Source organism: Barbus barbus, assembly GCF_936440315.1.
Source record: "Barbus barbus genome assembly, chromosome: 24".
NCBI classification, from domain to species: Eukaryota; Metazoa; Chordata; class Actinopteri; order Cypriniformes; family Cyprinidae; genus Barbus; species Barbus barbus.
This window is the reverse complement of record NC_136752.1, coordinates 22,976,243-22,996,219: the sequence shown is the minus strand read 5'-3', so window position 1 is coordinate 22,996,219 and position 19,977 is coordinate 22,976,243. Positions and strand designations below refer to the sequence as shown.

Genomic DNA, 19,977 nt, shown 5'->3' with positions numbered 1-19,977 from the left:
ATACTAAATTGTCTATTTTGTGTATTGTGTTTGTGCTATTTTGCACATTTTCCATTTTTGTATATTTGTACATTATTTAATTTTAATTTTTAATTTTTATTTTGTGTCCTGTCCTGGTTCTGTCATTCTGTCGCACTGTGGAGCTACTGTCACTAAAACAAATTCCTTGTATGTGCAAACATACCTGGCAATAAAGCTAATTCTGATTCTAAAGCTAAAGCTAATTCTGATACTTAATCAGTCCATTTTTGCGTATCAATACCACGAGTTTTCATTTTATATGGCATACTTATTTATACGCATTTTCATGAGACCGGGGTCTTAAAACATGGCAATGATATAAATAAAATAATTACAAATTAAGGATCCACACACCTATTTAGCAGGATTTTGAGTATCATAGTAGAAAAACAAACATTCCAAACAAAGTTGCTTTTGGATGTGTGTATTTTCTTGTAATTAGAAAACAAAACAAGACACCGTGTCACTTTTTGAAAGCAGAATTTATTCGATATGATACCTCTGACATTTCTGGAGATGTGACAGCATCCTTGTGTAAGTCTGCTTAGTAACATATGTTTGGCTGTACTATATGTGTGCCTTTGGACTTAGCGCTGGATTATGTTGTTTGTATTTAAAAGGCAGCATTAAACACAACGGCACACAAATTTACACGACTAATTCACTTTCTGTCCATATTTACAACAAATCCTCAAACACATTCACACCAGAGACTAGCTAATATCCATTAATAACACCAGAAAAAAGACTTTAAAATTAGAGACTCTTCAGTGTGAGTAAAATATTAGAAACCAGTTCAGAATTTTTCCGAATATATCGCACACTCAGCAAGAGCTCAAATTCTGCTTGCTCAAGTGCTGGAGTCATTTGCAATTGGTGGTTAATTCTTCAATGTCAGTCTTAAATCATAGTGTTTTGACTACTTCAATTTACGCAGTGCCTTTCTCTTATATCGGTAAAAAAAAATAACACTTAATTACGTTATTTCATTCCCTACGAATGGGTTGATTAAAGTGGCCAGTCACTATGGCAACTGGCCTACCGTGATTCACCAATACTTGGCTGTTTTACTCAACAATTTATAATTACTGGGCAAAAAGGTTACATTTTTGGCTGATGGTCTCCAGGTATTTAACATTAATAGAGATTAACAATAACAGGTGATGTATTCGTGCAGAATACAATGTATGTTTTATTAAACCACATAAATACACACTTGCTGCTTTATAAGGCTTAATTTGAGTAATAAAAACACAGCACACTATAAAGAAATACTGGAGACACTGTAATGCACATGACATATAAATATTCAGTGTAATATGTATTCATAGTGCTCTGTGGTAAGCAAAATAGGAGTAGTTCACCCAAAAAACTATTTTATTTGTATTTTCTATGAACAGACTTGAGGGTGAGTAAATAATGACAAGAGATTTTTGGGTGAACTGTTCCTTTAAGATTCTTTCAGCTACTTCATTAGATACCTCAAAGCTTTTTAACAAATATATTTATATTACAAACTGCAAATGTCCATAGTGTATATTGGTCAGCTTAATACATTAAGACTACGGAGTAGAGTATGATTAAGATTGGTTTTCCCTGACAGGTATAGGGTGTGTTTGGCACATAGACGGTTCGCACGTTTGCACAATTTTTAGAGATATTCACAGAATGTTTATGCTCTTCTGCTGTCCCTCAACAGTCAGGTGGCCTTGATGCAGTACCTGACAGGAAGTAGCAGGAGTTGGGCTGAGAATCTGCATGTGATCAACCCCTGGATCTCCCAGGCTACGTGGGAGCCGTCTCAAAGCTCCCATACGTGTTAGCCAGACAGCACAGGAGAAAGGTGCACATTCAAGATTTGGAGGACTGCAATCAGAGCTGCTGAGGGGTGGCCTGCTCCCTGTAGCCTGAAAGTACAAGAGGATCAGAGTTCACAAGACAGCTATTCTGTATGTATACACTACTGAGGTCGGCAAGATTTTTTAACATGTTTTCAAGGTCTCTCATGCTCACCAAAGCTGCATTTATTTAATTAAAATACAGTAAAAAAAGTTTCAAATAACTGTTCAATTTCTAAATTTCAGAATTTTCAGCAGCCGTTACTCCAGTCTTCAGTGTGACAAGATACTTCAGAAATCATGTTAATATGCTGATTGCCCAAGAAACATTTCTTCTTATTATCAATGCTGAAAATAGTTGCGCTGCTCAATATTTTTGTGCAAACCGTGATCCGTGATCCCCCACCCCCCCCAGGAGCCTCCTGTCACTGTATTATAACAGCATAAAGGTTTGGAAGGATGTGAAGATGACCATTTAAATTATTATTTAAAAAAAAAATGTGTTCATTGAAATAAAGCTGAAATTCAATAAAATATTAATTATTATATGAAAAACTTAAAAAAAATGAAAATGAAAATTAGAAACAGAATAATTAAATAAGGTAAAGTAAAAAACTGAAATAAAATAACGCTAAATAGAAATAACAATGATGAAAGCATATACAGTAACAAAATTACTGAAACTTTAACTTGAATGAAAACTGAAAAATAAAGATAAAGGTCATTCAAATAAATATATAATATATAAAATAGTAGTATATAAATAATACTGACTATTATTTACTTCATTAATTTTGAATCCTTTTTGTGTTGTCAATAAAATTATATAAACCAAATGACCAAACAGTTTTATTTCTTACAGAAAGAAGCCAAAAGAAGGTTCGAAAGCATCCCCAGCATACCTAAATATAAAAAAACCAGCCCCTCGCCAACAATAGTGAATGCTACCACCTGATGCGAGTGGCACTTGACACATCAATAGGCCGTCTGGAGGAGTGACTCAGTTCAGTTTTCATATATATCGCCTAGAAAATGTCTCAGTGGGGTTTATATTTTACAGCACTGGTTCAGCTCGAGAAGCAGTCTTATCTGTGCAATGAAATATCACAGGTTTTGGCTTTATCTTGCAATATTTATGAGATGTAGAATGGGAATAGATTAATGACTCATGACCTTCTTAAAGCATTGCATTATAAGAGGTTTAAATGCAGATGACTCAATGCATTAAAGCTTTCAAAAGCTCAAGACCCAAGTTTCAACCATCAAGCCTATTCTTTTTAGCATGCGAGCCATTTAGTAATCTGTACAGCACACTTTAAGGCAAATATAGTAGTTAAAGGGATAGTTCACACAAAAATGAACTGTAGTTATTTGTAAATATTCATGGCATTCCAAACCCGAATGACTTTCCTTCTTAAAGAAAATCCTGGATGCACATCATTTATTTTGTATTCAAATATCTTCAATCCAGTTCACAAAACTGGTCTGAATGACTCGTTCACAAATCGGACTTATTTAATTCTCCCTGACTCATTGATTCAGGCTATTAACAGCCCACAAAGCTATTTGTGAAATATTCTTATGGTGCATTTTGAAGCTTGACAGCCCTATTCCTTATTTAATTTCATTATATAAGCCACATTCTTCATTTCTCATTATATCCTGTCACCACAACATTGTTCAAAAATTCACCTTTTGTGTTTCATGAAAGAAAGAAAATCATGCAGGTTTGGATTATGATTTTTGAGGTGAACTGTTACTTTAAACGATCTTTCAAGGCGGCTGAGCCACAAAGGCAAGGCTGCTGAAAGATCTTGTCAAAGGGCTCAGCATGCGACTGAAGGAGTTAGTGGTGCATCGTCGCAGTCTCTGTATGAAGTTGCACTTTTGCAAAGCTTCTTTTCTAATGAGCGCTATGGTTCTACTGGCATTTAATGGACAAAAAGTGGATCAAACAGACTGAGAGGAGACGGGCAGATGGCAGGTGGTGGGAGGCACATTATCCGAGATGGATCAGAATAAACAGAAGGGGAGAAGCCAAGCTTGCAGCATGGGTAGTGATAATGGACTGAGATGAGTGACCAAACTGTGAGGACAGCAGACCTGTATCAAATAATTGTGTTATGCCATTTAGGATATTACCATGTTTTCTATTGCATCTAGAATGGTTTTTATTAGTGTAATATTTCATAAGGGTTATTCATACACACTGCAGAATTTGACAATCAACATTTAAATGCAAGAATGAATCCCCTAAATTATCATTCTGTTAAAACAATTGGCATAGTATGTCTATGAACATATAAAATGTATGTAAATGTATGAACTTATTTTAAGGCAATATTTCATGCATTAGTGGAAAAGTCAATATTATAATGCATTGCAACAAGCTCAATAAAATAAATCATTTTTTTACAGTTCAATTTAATTTAAACAAGCTAATGCAACATAACTCTTAGACAATTTGTCACATCTTAATTTATTCAGTTTAATCCTGGAAGTGTATCCTTTTGCTCTGTACTTTTCTGTGACCACAAGTTTTAAATTTAGATCCAGAATAAGAAGAAAGTCCGGATAACTAAATTAATTTAAGTTTGCACAAAAAGAAACAGTATAAAGGAATAAATTATATTTTCAAATGTATTAAAATATATTAAAACAGTTGTTTTAAATTGTAACAATATTCTGCATTCTGCACTTTCTTTATAATATAATACTTTTATTAGGTTAAAAATGGGACTGTTGATGCGTCATGTCTGTGAACAAGAAACTAATAATAAAATTTTAATGTTATGTTATATATAGCATTTGCTGCCACCAAACACACATTAAATTTAATATTAAAGCCATTGCACTCTTAGAAGATATTGAGGTTGCAAAGATCAGTTACAAAGACAATATTGCGGTTACAAAGTTATTACGTTATTACGGTTATTTTTTGGAGTGTAGATGCAGTATGTATGTGCATGGCCAATGCTTGCAGGCTATGTTTTATAATATTTGAGACAGGTCTGAGTATAATTAGTGACAAGACAATAGTCAAATATATGGTTCACCTACCTTCAGAAACTTTCGATCCAAAAGGTTGTGAAACAGCAAAATAAATAAATAAATAATAGATTAGTATTTTGAATCATATGTGTTTAAATGTTCAATGTATGAACATTCCACATGTGACAAAGTTCTGTGATTTGCTTCGTCCGCCTACACAGAACAATTACTGCAGAGCTTTCAATCCACTCCTACCAACAGACCGCTCTAATAGTCATTGTTCAAAAAATTCTGGCACCTTCTATAGCCCTGGAAGGCGGAGATGATATTAGATGAAGCGAGAAGAGGAAGATGTCAGGTTGAACATGAACGGAGCTGACTATGGCCCACAGCAGGGTGACTGCTGAAATCCTGTCATCTTCTACACTTACCACGCATGTGAAAGGCATAGTTCACCCACAAATGTCATCATTTACTCACGCTCATGTTGTTCCAAACCTATTTGATTTTCTTTCTACTGCAGAACAAATCACAAAAGAAGATATTCTGAAGGATGTTTCAACAGGTTTTGTCTATATGCCGAAAGTCCAAAACAACACTTGATATTATTATCCTTAATTGTATGAACAAGAACAACCCCAAAAGATAGTTTTTTTCTATTTTTGTGTTTGACAGAAGGAAGACATTTACAGTATATGAGGTTTGGAACGACATGAGGGTAACTACTGACAGAATATTAACTTTTACGTAGACTATCCCTTTAAATGTACAGTATGTTCTTGTTTTGCTAGAGATCATTAAAAACAGATCTGTGAAATCATGAGCACTGATCTCCTATTCCTTGAAGGAAAAATTATGCATTAAGAACTGGGGGGTGAACATTTTTTGAATTAGAAGATCAGGGTAAACTTAGCTTATTTTGTCTTCTGGGAAACATGTAATTATCTTCTGCAGCTTCTAAAGGGGAGTACTAAATGAGAAAATATGATATTTAGGCAAATAAGAAAAATGTACACATCTTCATTCTGTTCAAAAGTTCAAAAGACTCTTAATGCATGGGTTTTCCTTCTGGAGCATCAGTGAGCGTTTGAACCTTCTGTAATAGTTGCATATAGTCCCTCAGTTGTCCTCAGAGTGAAAAGATGGATCTCAAAATCATAAAAGTCATTGTTGGAAAGGGTTCAAATACACAAAAATACTGCAAAACCAAATAATTTGTGGGACCTGAAGGATTTTTCTGAAGAACAGCAGGCAGTTTAACTGTTCAGGACAAAGAAAGGACTCGTGAACAACTATCACTAAACAAAAACCATAGCTGTGGATCATTCAGGTAACAACACAGTATTAAGAATCAAGTGTATGTAAACTTTTGAACGAGGTCATTTTTATAAATGCAACTATTATTTTCTCTTGTGGACTATATATGTAAACATCTTTTGTGTGAAATATCTTATTCAGGTCAGTACTAAATAAACAATAACATGCATTTTGTATGATCCCTCTTATTCTGGAAAAATAATTAACATTTTGCAGATTCTGCATGGTGTATGTTAACTTTTGACTTCAACTGTAAATATAAAAATATATTACATATATTTATGAAATATATACATGTATGTGTGTATACAGTATCTCCATAATCTCCATATTTAAATCTGATTGAACATGAATTTCACCAGCTGAAGAGGAGAGTAAAGGCAGAAACTCCCCAAAACAAGCAACAATTGGGATTGGCTGCATTAAAGGCCGGGAAAAGTATTTCAAAGGATGAGACCAAGAGTCTGGTGATGTCTATGGGTCACAGACTCACTGCTGTGATTGTGCACAAGGGATCTGCAACTAAATAATAGCTTTTAATCTTTTATATCTGCCTTATGTTCAACTGTCCCAATACTTATGCTCACATCAATGAGTGGGATGAACTCTAAAAGTGTTGTTCGTTTTATTTGGTAAAACATGTATGTGTTGAAACGGCTAATAATAAAATGTGTCATTCTGTAGTTTTGTCTCATATTCATCTTTTAATCATATTTGCAAATGTCTTGACTCCACAGCAAACAGAGCAATTTTGTCTTTACTGTTCCAATACTTATGGAGGGCACTGTACATACATACATACATACAAGTATCAAAGTTGTCAATACTCTTCTGTTCCACAAGGAAACAATAAAAAAAATATATATATGACAAAATTGTTAATTGTGGGGATGGGGGGTTCGGGGGGCTACCGAAACAATGGGAACTTGAAAAAAGTGCTTGTAGTGGTATTATGGAGGAATACTCACTTGCAAGAATGACCATGTCCATTCCCCAAAATATGCTCATGATCCAGCCCACCATGACAATGGCAGTGACGATCTGGATGAAGGCGGCTGCGATGTTCAGCCAGAAAACGCAGCACATGTGCCTGTTGGGAAGGTCTGTCCTCGCTCCGCACAGAACAGTGAAGGCTGAGATGAATGTACCTGTCACAAAAATACAGCGAGATGCTGTCAACTTTGGGACAATATGATCCTCTTCTGTGGTTAAAATAGTTAAAACATACAATATGACCCCAGTCTTGATCTCATCTTAAAATCGCACACTGTAATGATATCATTCACCATGGTGTGAATAATACCGTACATTACAGTAAGGTCTGAGACATAATTACGGTAACAAATATTACCAGAGGAGCTTGAATATAAATTAACATGGTGATTTTAGTAGCAGTCAGTGTAAGACATGCCTGTAGCTTTTATTACATCTGCGGTTTTGGCTGGAATTAATTTTTGTACTGTGCTTAAAAGATTATCATGGAATAACAAATCATATGGATTACAAATTACAAATATGTTTTTTTTTTTTTGCAAAGACATATAAATAAAAATGTCTTGCATGTTGTTTAAGATATAAAGATATTCTTTTCATGTTCACTTTAAAGAGCAGTCTGCTTTTAAATCTGGGCACAAAGCAATTCCAAGGAGACATTTTCAGTATTGAAGTATGTGTTATGCTGTTCTGATCTTTCCACAGATCTGCAGGACTAGTCTGAAGAAAAGTCTCATTTGGGAACTCTTGGGAACTTTAACCAACATGGTACTGTAACTCGCCAAGACATCTCTTGTCAGATACATTTTTTTGTATCCCTCTCAATCCAGGGCAATTAGGTTATGAATAGCTTTCCATATTTGTAAGGCCGATAAGCATAATTCCCACTGAAGGAGTTTGAGCAAGCAGGCAGCACTATGCTGCCAAATGCAGTTTAGCATCTCATTAGTGTTATCACAATAATAGTTCTAATGAGGACAGCGGCTGAACATTAGCATAGCCCACAAAACTGATGAGCCTCCTCATTATAAGAAATGTACTTTATTCCCCCCGGATTCAGCCTGTCCTTTAGTTAACAGTATGGTCTGCCACTATAAAATGCTTGGCTGTTATTGAGAGGAACTGGGACAGAACCTCTTAAGGTTATCATTTGGAAGGGGCTTTCCAAGTGGAGAAGGGAAAAAAATAACTTTTCACAGTTTATTCCCACGGCTGTTATACAAACAATAAACTTACTTTACTGCCCCCAAAAGCAGACAGCTTACAATACACACCAAGGAATTAAAGTTAAACGAGTGTAGGAAGTGGAAAAAGATATCCTTCTCTCTTAGTCCCTTGACTTGAGGAGGAGATATGCATAAGCATTCTCATTCATCTCAATGGCAGTTGCTGGACTGGCACATGCAGCCCTAGAAGTACATCACCTGCTTGCTGCCATCTTTGTATCTTGGAACATTTGAACCATTCACCTGAGCCATAAATACCATGCAATGATCACATTATATTATTACTTTTTGCAGTAGTCAAAAGTCTGGTAAGCCAGTTAAGAGTCTTCTAAAGAAAAAAAAAAATCAGACATTGCTGAAACATCTATAATATAGTAGCAGTTTTGTAGTTAATATTTTTACTATTACTACTTATAATATTTTAAATATAATAATCTAAATGATTCATTAGAATTTTATTTAAAATGAGACTAAAATATTTTAAACCGATTTAAAATATTATGAAATAATATGTCTAAAAATTTACTTTATTTCTTTGAATTTTTAAGATGAATTTTCAGCAGCAATAAGTAAATGGTCACCTTTATGTTTGGGGTCCAATTCACACCATTAACTCACTATTAACTAACCTCAATAAACCCCTAATTTGCTGCTTATTAGTAAGGTAGTTGATAAGTTTACTGTAGGTAATGCATAGGATTAAGGGATCTAAAATATGGTCTTGCAGAATAAGCATTAATACATGCTTTATTAGCACTAATAAAAAGTCAAATGCTAGTAATATGCATACTAATAAGCAACTAGTTAATAGTGGTCCTTAAACTAATGTGTCACCAAATAAATAGATAAATACATAAATACTCCGGTCTTAGGGGCAGTCGTGGCCTAATGGATAGAGAGTTGGACTTGTAACACGAAGGTCATGGGTTTGAGTCTCAGGTGAGACCCTTGAGCAAGGCACCAAACCCCAACTGCTCCCTGCGGCACCACAACATTGGCTGCCCACTGCTCCGGGTGTGTGTTCACTACTGTGTGTTCACTTGGATGGGTTAAATGCAGAGCACAAATTCCGAGTATGGGTCGCCACACACCACATCCTTTAGTCTTGCATGATCATTCACAAATCATTCCAATATGATGATTTTGAATGTTGAAAACAGTTGTGTCGCTTAGTATTTTTGTGGAAACTGTGATGACTTTGATTAATAGAATGTTCAAAACATTATTTGAAATAGAAATCTTTTTTGTCACTTATAAATTTAATGTCTTTGCTGAATTTGCTAATTTTTTTTACTGACACTTTTGAATGGTACTGTATGCAGTATAAACTGAAATGAAATTGAGATAGATAGATAGATAGATAGATAGATAGATAGATAGATAGATAGATAGATAGATAGATAGATAGATAGATAGATAGATAGATAGATAGATAGATAGATAGATAGATAGATAGATAGATAGATAGATAGATAGATAGATAGATAGATAGATAGATAGATAGATAACACCTTGGGTGGTTGTAGCACCCTAATTAAACTGAATGACGTAAGGACCATCATATTATCAGACACTCACACACACACACACTCGCAGCACAAATCAACTGTGATCTCACATCAGGCTGTCAACAATGCTTCTGCCTGTCAAACTGCATTAAGCACGGGATACCCAGGTAAATGTCTGCTTGCATATGCCACACATATAATTTAGAGGCCCCATCACATGTCAGAACTATTCAACAGAGACATGCACACATTCACACTCGTTTTCTCTGTGAAGAAGAAATGCTTGAAGATAAGATACAGTAGGGTGGTGAGGAGTCCTAGTCCCTGCACATTAGGCTCACAATCACTATAATTTTCCACAGCTTTCCTCATATGTGCCCCATTACCAGTGTGGGAGGTTAATTATCTCGTTCAGTTCCTTTTCTTCTGAGAGAGACAAATGTTGCTAGGGGAGCGTATGTGGAGGTTCTCAGGTGCCAATGTTATTTTTTTAGCGCTCTAGGATGTTTTAAACATACGTACTGTAAGCACGTTTGGTATAAATAGTCGTGGTGACCCTTGAAGCTGCAAGGAATGAAAATCAGTTATCTTTTCTCTCTTTGTTCACCCTCTTCAGACTGGAAGCTAGTGGATGCTCCTCACTTGTTGATTGCACATATTGTTTGAGTTTCTTCAAGTCAGACAGCACGGTTCGTCAAACCATTGCATCAAACTGGAGAGACAAAGAATGACCTGAAGTCTAACAAAAGACAAATTTCAACACATTCTCCCTCTCTTCAGATTTAAATAGAGCACAATAGTAGCCAGTTATAATACTATTCAAACGCTCCATAGAGATATTGATTTTCAGCAATAAGTAATAAACATTTAATGAAAGACCAGTGCCTTTTAAAATATAGGTTCCAAAAAGGGAGTTTTCGCAGCGATGCCATAAGAACCATTTTTGGTTTCCCAAAGAACCTTTCTGCGAACATTTCTTAAAAGAAACATTTTATCTAGAACATTTTAATTATTTAGAGAACCGTTTTCCTCTGAAGAATCTTTTGTGCAATAGAAAGTTTCCATGGATGGTAAAGGTTCTTTATGGAACCACTGATGCCAACAAACTACATTTTTTTTATACACAAAAATATTAAGCAGTACAACTGTTTTCAACATTGCTAATAATAAGAAATGTTTCTTAAGCAACAAATCAGCATATTAGAATGATTTCTGATGAATCATATGACAATGAAGACTGGAGTAATGATGCTGAAAATTCAGCTTTGCCATCCCGGGAATAAATGTACATTTTAAAAACTGTAACAATATTTTACAATATTACTGTTTTACTGTATTTTGATTAAATAAGTCAGTAGCGTATGATTGTGTATAACTTCTTGAGGGAATCCATGGTTTGAAAATGTTAATGTTACCTCATGGCAATGTGAGCTTTATATCATAAAGTCATATTTTTTTAAATGCATATGGAGAAAATTAAGCAGAATACATATAGCACCTCTCTAATGGTCCACAGGTGGCCAGTAAACTAGGCCTGAGAGCTTGATGTATAACAGAGTCATTTGGAAAGCGAGGTGAAGGATTAGCCTCAAGGTAGGCCTAGAAAACAAACACAGCGACCATTCCGGAAATTGAAAATTCCACAACAGCTCTGTGGCCTCTATTTATAACAGCTCAAGGATGAGCGCCAAGACAGCTTGCGAGGAGACGCGACAAAGTCAGTCTGCCTGCAGCCATCACAGTTTTCAGCCATTCTGTGAGAAGCTGATTACTCATCAGTCATTTACTGGCTGTTCAATCCCTTCCGAAGAGAGAGTCAAAAAACACTGTCTTTTATGAGGCTCACAGCACCACTACTGCTCATTTAATACAGACTTTAAGGGACAATTTCACTTGGAGTGATTGGGCCTTGAGAAGATCAGAAATGAGAAAGCATGCTAGAACAATTTGTGATATGAAAACCCCATAAGGGGAACAACTTGAGCCATTTTCATTATCCCAAAAGTTAAACTTTGAGATGAACTTGTGCTTTATTGCCAAATCTTTCAATCAGATTTTTCTGTTTGCTGTTTATTGCTTATATAGACTCTGTCATTAATCACACTGCAAATCTTATGTAATCTGAAGCAAGAGCATCAGTGTAATTTGTTATCGGGCGTCTCTGCTGATTGCCACAGCGTAGCTGTATTAAAAATGAGACCAATAACAGTCTCTGAATGATGTTATCCCATTCATCTCATTTTGTGAGTGAAGAGACCGTCTGTATAAAATTAGAAGTTACAGCGCTCCATGGTCTTCTATCTGCTGCCAAAAATGTTGCGCTGAAAGCCATTTTTCTGCTCTCAAAGCTAACTATTGTCACAAAAACAACAACTGTGCCCTCATTCTGGTAATCATGTATAATACTGTAACTGAACTGAATCTATCAGCTGCAATTTAATAAAAGAAATCTCATATTTTGGTCTGAGATGTCCTGTGGTTTCTTTAACTGCACTTCTGAGAGACATTAGTTTCCTAGTTGTGTTTCTTCCTTTCCTTTTTTATGTTGGGTCTCAGCCTTATAAGATATGTCCACCGACCGCCTACAGTCCATTCGCTGACTATCTGATGCATATTTTACACAAAACTGGGAAGGTTTTTTAGTCTGGCTGTCTAGTTCAAGTCTAACATTGTCCAAATATGCACATACTTCCCTACTATAATGCATGCAAACAGCAATATGTCAAATAAGCATTATATCCACATATGCAGTATCATGGTGACAGAGAACTGAACTAAGAGCCAGGCTACCATTCAGAAGTTTGGGGTTTGTCACATTTTTTATGTTTTTATGTATTTGAAAGAATATCTTATGATATGATATCTTATCAAGTATGTTTTACTTGTTCAGAAAAAAACAGTTAAATGGTGAAATATTATTACAATTAAGTTTCCTATTTTAATATATTTTAAAATGTTATTTATCCAAGCCATGGTAAGTGATGGTGATGTCTTTAATATTATATATAAATATATTTAATATATAAACATAACATATTTTTCTTAAATATATACATGCATGTGTTTGTATTTATATATAAATAATAAATATACACAGCACACACACACATATTATGTAAACAAAAACTTTTATTTTGGATGTGATTAATCATTTGACAGCACTAAAATATATATATATATATATATATATATATATATATATATATATATATATATATATATATATATATATACACACACACACACACACACACACACATATAGTTTTTAGATCATTATAAATGTTTTCAACTTTTTAAATTAATTTAATGCATCCTTGCTGCATAAATTAAAACATAAATTAAAGATAAAAAAAAAAAAACTTACTGACACTAAACATTTAGGTGTTGTAGGTAGCAAGAAAATTGGAAAGTTGTTCCTTGTGTTAATTAAAGGTTATTTAATTTTCACAGCTGTTACGTCAGTTACAAAAAAAAGTACAATTCTAAACTAGTGAATATCTAGAATAGGAATATTTTTTATAGTTCACACCTGTATACCCATGTAACATACTTAACAGCAAAGCCTGAGAGGAAAGTTCATTCAATTTCGTTCATACTTAAAAGCATTTGATTTCAGACTCATCTTAAATTTGCATTGCAAATCTTTGAATAACACAATGAAAAGATTAAAGTAAAACACCAAATTAGAGCACCACTACACAGTTGACCTCTGCAGTCAGTTTATTTTTAGCTTCAATCCACAAGAGAGTTAAGGTCGCATACAAGAGTCCTCTATACCTGACAGTCACAGGCTCCTCTGCATGTCTGTTTTCTTGTCTGTAATTCCGTTTGCTTTATGAAAAGCTTTCAAGAAGCTTTTAACATATTATTAAAGGTCTAAAAGAAGTAATGCAATCTAAAACGATAACCATACTTAATTTTTTTGCCTGTTTAAGTGCACTTTGAAGGACCCCCTTGGAAATAATTAATTTGCTGGCTTATCTACCCCTTTCAATCTTAGAGGAGACAGGCAGACAGGCTTCTGCTAGCATCTGCTGTCATGGAAACTAGAAGAGCACCAGGGCTAGAGTGATAGGTTCAGTTCAAAGAGTGTTTGGATAGCATCAGCATGAGCAACACAAATCTCTCAAATTGTCCTAGTGAGAAAATAGTTTAAACCAGCCTAAGGTGGTCTGCACCTAAACCAGCTGGCCGACCAGCTAAACCAGTAGAACACCAGGAAACCAACTTAAAATGGTTTACACGGTTTTGTCAGCAGGGTTATTACTAAAAAGACTTCTGTCATTTTCAAATCTCTGGTTAATGTGATTTACTGGTTGGGTAAAAATATCTTGTGGAAATGGAAAAATTAAAGCAAAAAAAAAATAAAAGCCATTAATTCTAGAATAAATTATTGGGGACATTCGGTTTTAGCATTTTCATAAAACTATGTTTCTCAAGCTAAATGCATCTGAAGTGGTCGACCTTTGCCTTTTCTTTGCACTTCAACCCTCACATTTTAAATGATACTCTAATTTTAGGCGTACAGTACAGTCCGTTTAAAACAAGGGTTTTGTATGATATTCACTATATATTTCCCTCTATTTTTGGAAAGCTTTTAGCACTTTATTATTCTTCCTTTGGATGTATTAAATGCCAGAAATCTGCATGCTCACCACACAATTAAATTTTTTCCCATGTGAAAAGACTTCCAATTTAGATTCAGATCAGGTCAAGATGAGAAGTCAACAGTTTTCCACTTTTAGACCTTGAGAAAGTCCTTGTATGAAATTCCATCCATATCTGATTACATCTAAACCAAACATATTTTTTGAAAAGGCTACATTTTTATTCCACACAAAGCCTGAATTAAAACAAGATTTTACTAGTATGCCTGAACAAATGGTGCAAATGAGCATGTAAGCCTAAAATTAAACAGCTGTGAATCCAACTGTCAAAATAATTTTGATTCCAAAGATTTTCAGAATGGCTGAACACATAAGGAAAAAGAAAATGTTCAAAAGATGCCAGTCAGGAGTCCAATGTCACAATTTAATTTTAATGTTGGATGAGATAAACTATTTAGAACCAGAGGGATTTAATAAATTGCATTTCACAGAGATTCAGTACAGGTAATGCATTATGGTAAATGAAGTGTTCTTCCATCCTGGTCCACAAAAGATCATTAATTAAATATGATAAAATATCTATCCATCCATCTAAAAATTCAAAGTTTGTCCTCACACACTTCTATTTACAAATTTCTTTTGAATTTCAACTGTATGTAAATTTTACTTCAAATTATCCAACGCAAACATTTTTAAGTTTGTTTAGTTGCAGTGTCTGAAGCAATTAACTTATTTAAAAGTTATTGCATTATTAGCGTCAAAGAACTGTTTCGTGCAACATCGCTGCATAAGCAATGACCCAGATGCCCAGCTCTGTCATTGTTTGGACATGAAATTTATTAATAAGACCCTCAATTTGTGCACATGTGCACATGCAAATTAGCATGATTTGATGATTTGAATCTAAACTCATCTGGCACCCAACACATGCCCAGCAAAGTATCTACAATTAAAGATGAGGAGAGCAGGTTGTCAAGCATGACTAACTAACTAGAGTGGTAATGGTCTCTGGCAACCCGAGCGCAGACTGTGTGCTCAAGAGAGCCCCATTTGGCTCTTGGCATTTTCCCTTGTATCATCGTCATCCAAACATGGGCACTCTTGTCATAATATTCCGCTCTAGTTTATGTATGAGCAACTGTGCAGCAGACAGGAGCTCAGTAAACCATGCCCACATGCACAGATGATACAAGACAGGAGTATTACTGCCTGTAGAATGCATGTTCGTTCTGTAAGTATATATACCGCGTATGCACTGATTCATACAGAATGCTTGCGTCCTCCAAAAGCACTCCAGACTCCAGAGGGACTGGCCGAAACTTGAGGAGGAAAGGCTACGCTGAAGTGGACTGCAAGATTAGATGACTTGAGGCACGGGTCCAGTGGGGGTATCCTGATGGATGAAGCTCATATTGACATATACACCAGAGGGCCACAAGTGGCTGAGTGATGCGGTCACCGGTTTGATTACTGTATGTTCAATCTAACTGCAACTGTCAGAGATGGATTCCAAGCTCTACAAATGTCCCAGATGCATAAGTCTGGGCAAAGATGCCATAGAGGAGCCGCATATTTCCCATGCCCTGGTAAAATCAATATCGATTACCAGTTTTTAAATGTGCAGCAAGTGATTTCTAAGAAAACGCTGTTATTTGAAATCAACAAAACAAGCACGCCCCTACTTAAAAGGATCATGTCTTGATAGGTTAACCTCAAATTCACAAACACGCCATGTACTTACTGGTGATTGGCTTCAAGTGTGCTTTGGTGCTTGGCCTGATTCACTTTCAAAAGCATTTCTCAGAAATACTGCACCTTTAATTGATTCTCATTTTGAAGAATCAATATCAATGGCAGCGCAGATATTAACCAATCATCTCTTTCTTTTGACTACTAGTTATAGTATAAAATAAACATGAATGAACATCAGAAGGTATGTTCAAAAAACAATACAACTTACTGAAATGTATCATGTCTCATGTATTCACTCATTTTGTGTTTCAAATGCAAAAATTTGTCAGTAAAACAATTTGTAAACAATGCGTCACGTTACATTTACCTCAGAGAAGACACTCAATACACTAAACTGTTATTGGCATCTCATTTATTGCATGTTTTAATAAATTTGTCATGAAAACAAGTTTGGAAAACAACAGTTTAAATGTTTATATTTAACAAATTGGATTAGAAAATATTAAAAACTGATTTTAAAAACTGCCTTATTTAAATGTTAAATATTTGTACACAATTTAATAAATTGAATAAATATATGCAAATCAAATAGGGAGCTTGTGAATTGAAACCGAATAATTTCGTGAAATCTGTGTCAATTCCCATTAAAAAAAAGGGGTAATTATCCATAACTGTGGGGTTAAAAAGAAGAGATATCTGATGTACTGCATTATCCATAAAAGTGAAGTGACATACGGCCATGTATGGTGAACCATACTCAGAATATGTGCTCTGCATTTAACCCATCCAACGTGCACACACACAGCAGTGAACACACACACACCGTGAACACACACCCGGAGCAGTGGGCAGCCAATTATGCTGCGGCGCCCGGGAGCAGTTGGGGGTACGGTGCCTTGCTCAAGGGCACCTCAGTCGTGGTATTGAGGGTGGAGAGAGCGCTGGACATTCACTCCCCCCACCTACAATCCCTGCCGGCCCGAGACTCGAACCCGCAACCTATGTATTACGAGTCCGACTCACTAACCATTAGGCCACGACTTCCCCACAATGGAGACAATGGAGCCACAAGATATCAGCTCACCTATCAAGACAATTCACTTGGCACAGATGAGCAGTGTTAAGGGTAAAGTTTCAGCACAATGCTTTTGTATTGAAAGACTTTGGTGCAAAATAACCAGGAGTACGATTCTTTTGTTACTATTTCAAGCACATTTCAAAGACATTCCCTGAGGTCATGCATCCCAGCCTTATTAGACATAAGGGAGATCAATATTCTTCTGCCATGTGTGCTTTTATACTTTGAAAATTACAAGCTACAAAGTGATGCTTTAAATGTGTCGAAAGCAGTGGTACTAGAATTCTTAAAGATAAATAAAACAATCCATCTGGTCTAAGACTGACACCATGGCACAATCTATTGGCAATTAGGAAAAGAGGCATGTTGGACGAAAGAAGATGCTTGCAAAAGCTGATCACACACATGACCAGATACCAGAAATTAGCAATTACTTAGATAGAACTAACATGATTGAGAATCAAGTTGGAAATGACAATATCGAGATGGATGAACGGACCGGCTAGGAAGGAGAAAAGGTCAAGTTATCAATCAGGATAATAGAGTGGATGCAATTATTTATGATCGTCTTGATTATCAGTCCTGGTATGCTCTCAGATGCACGTGATAGATCGGTTACCACACTTCAAAAATTGGACATGAGCTGAAAAAAATAGCTCGTATTAAATCTTGACCTAAATGTCAGCGAGAAACACAATCTGATCCTGTTTGCGCTCATATACTCCAAGTGTGCTTTGGTGCTTTATGGCTCAATAAGAAATAATGTTGTTCATGATCATAAAAATAATCTATATTAAAACACATGTGCCTGGCTGTTAAAAATACAATCTTTTAATTCATATTGAAAAATAATTTCTAACAAAAAAGTAACAATGTAATGTAAACAGTGTAAGCATATTAATCATTATTTTCACAAATATCATGCATTTTTAAATCACAAGCCAAAATATTATATTTTCTTTGGGTTTCACCATATGACACCTTGAACTAATAAAATATAATATCCTATGTTTTATGTCACATGACAACAACATGGCTTTCACATGTTGCTTGTACCACTTTTATACAAACAAAACTTGTTCAATATTTATTTTCCGAAGCAATAATAACAAAAGGGTTAGCCAACCTACTCAAGGGTCATCTTGTTGATATTTTCAGCCTTTTGATGAGACTTTTTCTTCATTGTACCACCCACATATTTGACTTCATGCCCCACAAACACATAAAAATAGATTTTAATTCAAAAATTGAAAACATGTTCATTGTAGGTGGATCCATTTGTCTGTATGAATGAACTGCATTTTTCTGTTTTGCGCTGATAAGTAATAGACACGTACAAAAAAATGAACGTCACATTGACCCATATACAAAAATATCACCAAAAACATAATAAAAACGTATTAAGGAATGCATGAATGAGTTAAATGAATAAACACATACAATAAGCGTTAATCAAAGTATTTAGACATTCAAATCGCAATTGCAAAGTATAAACAATAACTGCAAGCTTGTAGTAGCCTACAGATTTAGTTAAACTGTATAAGTATATTTAAAACAAATTTAAATGACTTAAAGCGCGCACTGAAAGAACTTGTTGTTTTTCGGGTGTAAGTACAGTGTTATTTCTCGCAGGTCAGGTGGTTGTGTGTAAATGGGCGAATCGCCTCGTCGTACTCACCCAGTCCGGGCACAAATGTGTTGAGAAACAGGCAGATGACAGCTACTGGGAAAGGCATATAGGGGATGGCAGCGCGTAAAGCTCCTTTCTTCTCCCTGACTTGAACAACAACTCCGCTGGTAGAAGAAGAAACTCCTTTTTCGTTCATTTCTGTGTCTTTCTGGTCCATTTCCCGATTTTTTAAACTACTTGCACAGCTAGAAATCCTTGTTTTGGTTTGTACTGGACACTATCAGGCGCAGCTCCAGGGCGAGCGTCAGCTTTATGTTGAAAAGAGTGCGCGCAGTGAACAGTAGGCGTCACACTTACTACTGTATCAGTGAGCGATAGTAGATCCTTACACAATGGATTTAAAGCCACAGTGGTGACTTTAACGGACCTAATCGACAGGTTATAACTGAATTATCCCGATTGTTTGTTTGAAATATTACTGATATTAGTTAAAAGGATTTCTGTTCACACAAAAAACAAAATTCAGTCAATACATATGACTTTAAAGATCATTTATAATTTCTTCCTATTTAATTTTTTTTATTGCTTTAAAATAGCTACTGTAGGCTGCAACAATAAGTAAATATGTCTTAGGAGCTCATTGAGAACAAGGAAAGCAAACATAGACACCTTCTGAAACTCCTTCTGCTGGTTAGTCTTGAACAGAAAAATTAGACACTTATTAGATTTGTTTATCACAATCATCAATCGTGTTTAATTTTTGTCCTGTTGGTTTTATTTTCCCTTTAAACACAGTCTCCCTGCTCCTCTGGGAATATTCACCTGCTGTTTATCCAGAAGGATACTCTTTGGTGAGCCATGGCCTGTCACTGACAGTCTTTGAAAATGCTGATGTGTTGCACCTTGACTCAAAAGGCCATCCAAAGCCAGAGCTGTCACCATGAACCAAGCTGCAAATCAAAGCCATCTGGGTCTGTTGTGTCAACAGCTGTGGGTCTGTGCCGTGGCACATATTCAGAACACTTGCCATTTCCCAGCCTGCATAATATACATTATTACAGTGGATTTTTCTTC

General features: G+C 35.5%; 1 protein-coding gene across 2 annotated transcripts; it reads right to left on the bottom strand.

Moving 5' to 3' along the window:
• Positions 1 to 485: 485 nt before the first annotated feature.
• LOC306843703 (protein stum homolog) lies at positions 486 to 19,238 on the bottom strand. 2 transcript variants are annotated; one of them, XR_013781862.1, is made up of 4 exons: positions 18,952 to 19,231; positions 7,136 to 7,315; positions 4,920 to 5,820; positions 486 to 1,928 (listed from the first exon to the last, which is right to left on the bottom strand). XR_013781862.1 is itself a non-coding variant. In XM_079375333.1 (3 exons), the coding sequence occupies exons 1-3, from the start codon at positions 19,118 to 19,120 to the stop codon at positions 1,894 to 1,896; spliced, it is 384 nt and encodes a 127-aa protein (XP_079231459.1). In that variant the 5' UTR covers positions 19,121 to 19,238; the 3' UTR covers positions 486 to 1,893. The 2 variants fall into 2 exon arrangements, 1 of the variants encoding a protein (XP_079231459.1); XM_079375333.1 differs by lacking the exon at positions 4,920 to 5,820 and having other exon boundaries at positions 18,952 to 19,238.
• Positions 19,239 to 19,977: the final 739 nt, after the last annotated feature.

Bases quoted from the DNA above. Each gene is read 5' to 3' on its own strand.
- LOC306843703 (XM_079375333.1), bottom strand. From the start codon at position 19,120: ATGGACCAGAAAGACACAGAAATGAACGAAAAAGGAGTTTCTTCTTCT. The intron at 7,316-18,951 runs GTGAGTACGACG...TTTTTGTGACAG, and splicing joins CACATTTGTGCCCGGACTGG to GTACATTCATCTCAGCCTTC. The intron at 1,929-7,135 runs GTGAGTATTCCT...TTGTACTTTCAG, and splicing joins GGACATGGTCATTCTTGCAA to GCTACAGGGAGCAGGCCACC.